The sequence below is a fragment of the Nansenia antarctica genome (genome assembly GCF_963989245.1).
Source record: "Nansenia antarctica genome assembly, chromosome: 4".
Lineage (NCBI taxonomy): Eukaryota > Metazoa > Chordata > Actinopteri > Argentiniformes > Microstomatidae > Nansenia > Nansenia antarctica.
The window spans coordinates 68,043,706-68,049,843 of record NC_137689.1 but is presented as its reverse complement, the minus strand read 5'-3'; the positions used below and the strand labels follow the sequence as shown (position 1 = coordinate 68,049,843).

The 6,138-nt window shown below is 41.1% G+C and overlaps 1 protein-coding gene across 1 annotated transcript in view; it reads right to left on the bottom strand.

Moving 5' to 3' along the window:
* Positions 1-5,475: 5,475 nt before the first annotated feature.
* ugcg (UDP-glucose ceramide glucosyltransferase) overlaps positions 5,476-6,138 on the bottom strand; it is a gene marked incomplete at both ends in the record, with an annotated part of 15,914 nt that continues 15,251 nt past the window's right edge. The window contains 2 exons of the mRNA XM_080529633.1: positions 5,476-5,646; positions 5,984-5,993. Coding sequence (XP_080385759.1) covers positions 5,476-5,646; positions 5,984-5,993 — 181 coding nt within the window. The remainder of the gene's footprint in view (positions 5,647-5,983; positions 5,994-6,138) is intronic.

The following is a 6,138-nucleotide window of genomic DNA, read 5'->3' as shown; positions in this document are numbered from 1 at the left end:
TAACATGGGCTGTATGGCTGCTCTAACCTGTTAACATGGGCACTGTATGGCTGCTCTAACCCGTTAACATGGGCTGTATGGCTGCTCTAACCTGTTAACATGGGCTGTATGGCTGCTCTAACCCGTTAACATGGGCTGTATGGCTGCTCTAACCCGTTAACATGGGCTGTATGGCTGCTCTAACCTGTTAACATGGGCTGTATGGCTGCTCTAACCTGTTAACATGGGCACTGTATGGCTGCTCTAACCTGTTAACATGGGCACTGTATGGCTGCTCTAACCTGTTAACATGGGCTGTATGGCTGCTCTAACCCGTTAACATGGGCTGTATGGCTGCTCTAACCCGTTAACATGGGCTGTATGGCTGCTCTAACCTGTTAACTTGGGCTGTATGGCTGCTCTAACCTGTTAACATGGGCTGTATGGCTGCTCTAACCCGTTAACATGGGCTGTATGGCTGCTCTAACCCGTTAACATGGGCTGTATGGCTGCTCTAACCTGTTAACATGGGCTGTATGGCTGCTCTAACCTGTTAACATGGGCTGTATGTCTGCTCTAACCCGTTAACATGGGCTGTATGGCTGCTCTAACCTGTTAACATGGGCTGTATGGCTGCTCTAACCTGTTAACATGGGCGCCTAAATGAAATGCTGCTGAGGTAGAGGATGGCGGTGTCAGTCAGCAGACACCCAGCTAGTATGGAAGCCGCAAGCTTGAGAGCCGCAGCAGTTCCACCATGCACACGTGCTGCGTACGTACATAGGCGTAGGCTGTGTTCCAGTCCTTAGCCTTAAAAGGTGGAATAGGTAGATTTATGTGGGTTTTAAAACAGTGCTAAATGGTCAACACTCAGGCCAAAATGTCCCATAAAGAATTGAGACAAATGTTCCGTAACGCATCAAGTGACTAAGTACCGTAATAAAATGTGTTGTATGTAAGTTTTATGGTTTGACAAAGCTTTAATTTCTTCTGTTATGACACAGTTTCCAGCTGTGGATTATGCATTCTGCTTCATAGTACAATACAGAAGTAAACAATTCATATAAAAAGAAAAAGAAAAAGTTCAAAAACACAGAAGTTTGTCCAGCCTTATTTTTCCACTGCTAATCAGATTAAATACCTACAAAAATTTAGGGGGAAAATATGTCCAACTTCAATAAATTAGGCTTCATAAAAGCAGTGCTTGTAATGGTATCAACCAAACTTCATAAATATACAATACACATTTAAAAAATCTAGCATCTATACAATTTGAATAGACAACACACAAAAATGAGTGGTGGATCACTACTAGACGCTTGAGACTGAGGCCTTTACATTGCAGATGGTGTGTGGATACAGTGCAACACTGTAATCCTCAAGTACAGCAAGGTAGGGGGTTCAAACATGGCACAATATTCAACCTCCAGCAACAGCTTGTTATGTCATCAGTTCACCAAGAGTTGCCGGTTGTGATATACATATCCTATGTGTACACCTACAGCATGTTATGACAACATGATGGAGATGTGATAACCAAGATGGCGTCTATGAGACAAAACCAATATCCTTGTAGTTAACTGGTATACATTGCTATATATGTATGTTTCTAGTTTCAAAATAGTTCAAAGAATCACTCGTTCATGTGTACACTAGCTTGGACTTGGTGATGTACAACTGTATAAGCGGAAATTATTCTACTGAGTAAATGACGACAACACCGTCCGCCATCTCAAATAGGCTACTAGGTACAGTAAGTAGCCAAAGACAAGACACAGGTAGGTGGTGACTTTCCACAAAGTCACATTGGACCCAGGTGTCGAGCCACGGAAATCACACGTTTCTGCTGAGTAACACAGTCAACTTTGGCAGTCTTTGGCAACTCATCAGGGCTCCTTCGACAAAGATACCCAGCTTCTCTGGTGAAACAGAGACTGGCTGGAAACTGGCTGACTAAGAGGCTGAATAGGTTGAAACACAAATAGCTTTTTGGTATCAGGCTAAGGGGTGCTGATAATGAACATGAACACATTACCGTTTACATAAAGGCCACCAGTCTCCTGCAAAACCTCAAGCTTTACATATGCTCACATGTGTACACACACACACACACACACACACACACACACACACACACACATTCAGTTTCAGTCTCTCTCACTCACTCACACACACACACACACTTACTCACTCTCTCTCTCTCTCTTTCTCTCTTTAACCCAAGCAGAAATACAAAAACAAGTCCAGTTCCCCACTGCACATCACAATAATACAATCTGTTTTGATTTGCAATGTTTAAAAGGCCATCAATAGCGTGAACACTTGGACACACACTCAATAACACGCTCATATACGCACACGTACATACAGGCTCTCTCACAAACACTAACTACTAAAGAAGTCTACACTAGAAATGTACAGTGCGTCATAGACTTTCCATAAATGAGGTGGATTTAAGAGAAGTTGCTTTTTGAAGAGAATAGTTCAGAGGAGGGCAAAGCTAGCAGACTCGCGTTGATAGTCGACAAAGCCGCAGCCGGGGCTGCAAAATAATATGTTCACTTGTTTCAACCCTCCCAACCCATTGTGTGTGCTACAATGTCATCTACTGTGGCATAATCAGGTCTACTACAAAATAAAGCAAAAATAGTCAACACTTATTTACATGCATTATTACATTCAATATTTTTTTCTACTCTTATTGAAGTACGCGACATTGCTCTGAAATGTGAAATGTTCTTAAACGCAGTCTTCAAATAACAAAATATGAAATGTTTACATACAAGTTTATGTAAACATTCGGTTTCACTCGAATATACAGCAAGTCTCCTTCGGATTTTGAGGATGTGTTCGTTATTGCTGAGGAAACAAGAGCTTTCCCTCTCATTGCCACTCTTAGGAAAACAGCCATATAGATATGTTTTGTGAAACTACAGCATTTAAAAAAATTAAATAAAATAAAAGACGCTTTCCTACTTTTGCTAGATGTGGCTGCACTAGCCACAACAGGCTGATATTGCTCACCTGTGAATGTGACACTGAGCCTACCACCCATCATTATAATGCAGGGCAGGCTGGCGGAGGTAGACATCAGAGGATGGGCTCATTGTAATGCAAGGAATGGAATACGGAATGGTATCGATATTTGACACCATTCCTTATTCCGTTCCATGCATTACAATGAGGCCTTCCTCCAATTTCTCCCTCCACTAGCCTCCATTGTTCTAATGGCATTTTCATCATATTTGAACTTAGTCATGTGAAAAAGATAGAACATCCAACTTTCACACCGATCTCCGATTGACATCAATTTATGATTTACACGAAAGGTAGAGTTACGTGAGCAGATCTCAAGTTAGGAGAGTGCACTTATTCTGTGTCTGTTCAGCAGTAGGGGATAACATAGTCCAGTGTGGACACCGGAGCCCCTCAATAACCTTAATTAGCACCCCTAATCATCCACTCATTACAGTAACCCACATGCCTTCTCCTGACCTGAATGCCAATCTCAAGCTCCCCATTGGACAGCTCCACTCGCTCGCGCCACTCTCCAAATGAATACCGACTGATTATGACGGCGAACAATACTGTCTGTGTTGAGATGGGGAAAGCTGCACAGGGAATGTGGTTTCCTTAAAAAAAAAAAAAAAAACAGAAAAAAAAGCTATGACTCACTGACAGAAAGGGAAGGAGAAGGGAAGAAATATTTTCCAACATGCCACTGGTAATAATTACAGCCCTAGAATGTGTGATTTCTATGCATTTCTCGTTTTGAGGTTCTAATACTGTTTGTGATTCAGGGCCGTGTCAGTTTACACGTTGGAACATAGGGATAATAGGGAAAATATCTTTGAACACTAACAACAGTTTAAATATACTGTTCCTCTAGTAACTAGGCCATTGATGTGCCACCAGATAGTTGGTATTCTTTTCACCAACTCATTGCTAATGTTTTGACGGCGCAATCTACTTATGATAGATGTACTGTGGAACCGAACATGTTAAAGGGATCATTTACTAAAAGATATTCCACTGTTGATATGGCCCCAGAATATAGTTACTTGTTGCATACAAGCCTCATAGATATCTGAATGACAAGCTTGTATTTACTTTTTTTGAAAAGGTGCAAAGATTTTGTGTTTGATGTTTTTTGTTCAAGATGACGTTTTAAAATAATTTACATGAAGTAAATGTATTTATTTCTTTATTTTAAACATTATGCATAAAATAAATTTATTTTGGGACCATATTTAGCTGAATAGATGAGAAACTTTTTTTTTTGTTGAGGAAAGTATCCCAAAAAAAGAACGAAAACTCAACTCTCTTATATCCCGTTTCCACCTACAAGACGTTTTTTGCACAGTAGTGACAATATTTACTTGCACAGTACGAAAGACCTACACTTGCATAACTTTTACATAATACAATGTAACACCAATGAAATGAATTGGGGTAGACGATTGAAACATTTGGACAATTTGGCTACCACATACCAAATATGTATACCGGTATATATATATTAAAAAAAGAATAATTTGGAAAAATTCCAACTGCTTATTGTAGAATAAAAGAGCAAGACATCAGTGAAATATGCCCAGATCGAGTGCAGTACAGAACGCTTGCGTTTCACAAAATGACACTAACAGAGCAGATGTGGATTCATAACCACTTCAACTGAGAAGAAGAACTGCCATCAGTCGGGGGGACCTTATTGGTGCTGGTGTCGTGTAGAGCTTTGGGAGAACATTCTAGATGTTCAGTGGACAACATCAAGGTTGCCTGATCAGTTAACTACAGCGGTCATTTACTGGCTCAGAATCAGTTACTGCTAATGGGTTTCGGTCCAACCAGCACCGTTTGGAAAATTACTAATGAAAATGGCATTCAACTCCCGGAGGGCCAAGGCAAGAGACATGTTATGGATTAGGGATAGCTGCTTGTAGCATTCTAACTGCTTGGAAATCTGATAAGGAAAACAAAAATGGACCAAAGTGAATCCATTAGTTTAGCAGAGTATAAGGACAGCTACAGAATCACTTCAATGCCTTCCTTGTGATAATGACGTGGCAATATGGTGGATTATAAAGGCCAGCATAATCATGCCAGCTGTATAAGATTTAGCAACTTATCACCAATGAAGCCTGAACTCAGGCTAGAAGTCAGGAGTACTTTCTACTGAACCTCTCCTTCACTACTGGCCCGATCTCCAACCTACACTTTACTGGCTTACTGATGGATTGGAGGATTCCAAGCAAGAGTAAAAAAAAAAAAAAAAAAGAGCACCAATAACATAAATAATCAACAACCAAACACATATTTTAACACATAGGTTAAAAACGGTCCAACATTGTATTCTTTCTCTTAAAAAAAGAAAAAAAAAGAATGAGGTTCTTCTTTCCTCTTCTTGCCCATCGCCGTGGCCTCCTCTCTTGTAACTATGCTTGCCTGCCTCTCCATCTCTCTCCCTCCCGTATTGTCTCTTTAGGCCTGTTGAGGCTATACGTCCAGGATCTCCTCAGCCGTGCCGCCGCAGCGTAAGCGGTAGCGGCCTGTCCGCCAGCTTATTGTGGGGTCCCACAGGGCTGACAGGAAGATCTGGATGGACATGGACTCTCTGATGAACCACGCCACGGCGTAGTCCAGCTTTGAGAATGATGGAGGACCACCCTACAGGGAACGGGACAGCGGTGACAGAGTGGGGAAAGACAGATATACGTTTATTAAATATTATATTATATAATAAATTACTAATAATAAGTAAATACATACTTTTTATATTTGCGTTCATTTATTACAATGTAATACGGGGGGTGTGGATGTAATATGGTGCTAGAACCTCGACTATTTTAATTTGTGACCTGGTAGAGCCATGTTCATCCCGCCCCCGGTAGGAATAACTAAAAGTTGCATTGAATTCAACTGAATTCATAACAAAGATAACAAACGGTGATCTTCAGCTTAGGTTTCAGACCTACGCAAGACAGATTCTAGTTTCTATTTTCACGTCAGAGAAACTGGAAATACCCTTTAGGGGAACCCAGAAGACCTGGCATAGCTGATCCAACATAGCTAGCACAGCCTGGGAGTGTAGCTCTCTCTCTCTCTCTCTCTCTCTCTCTCTCTCTCTCTCTCTCTCTCTCTCTCTCTCTCTCTCTCTCT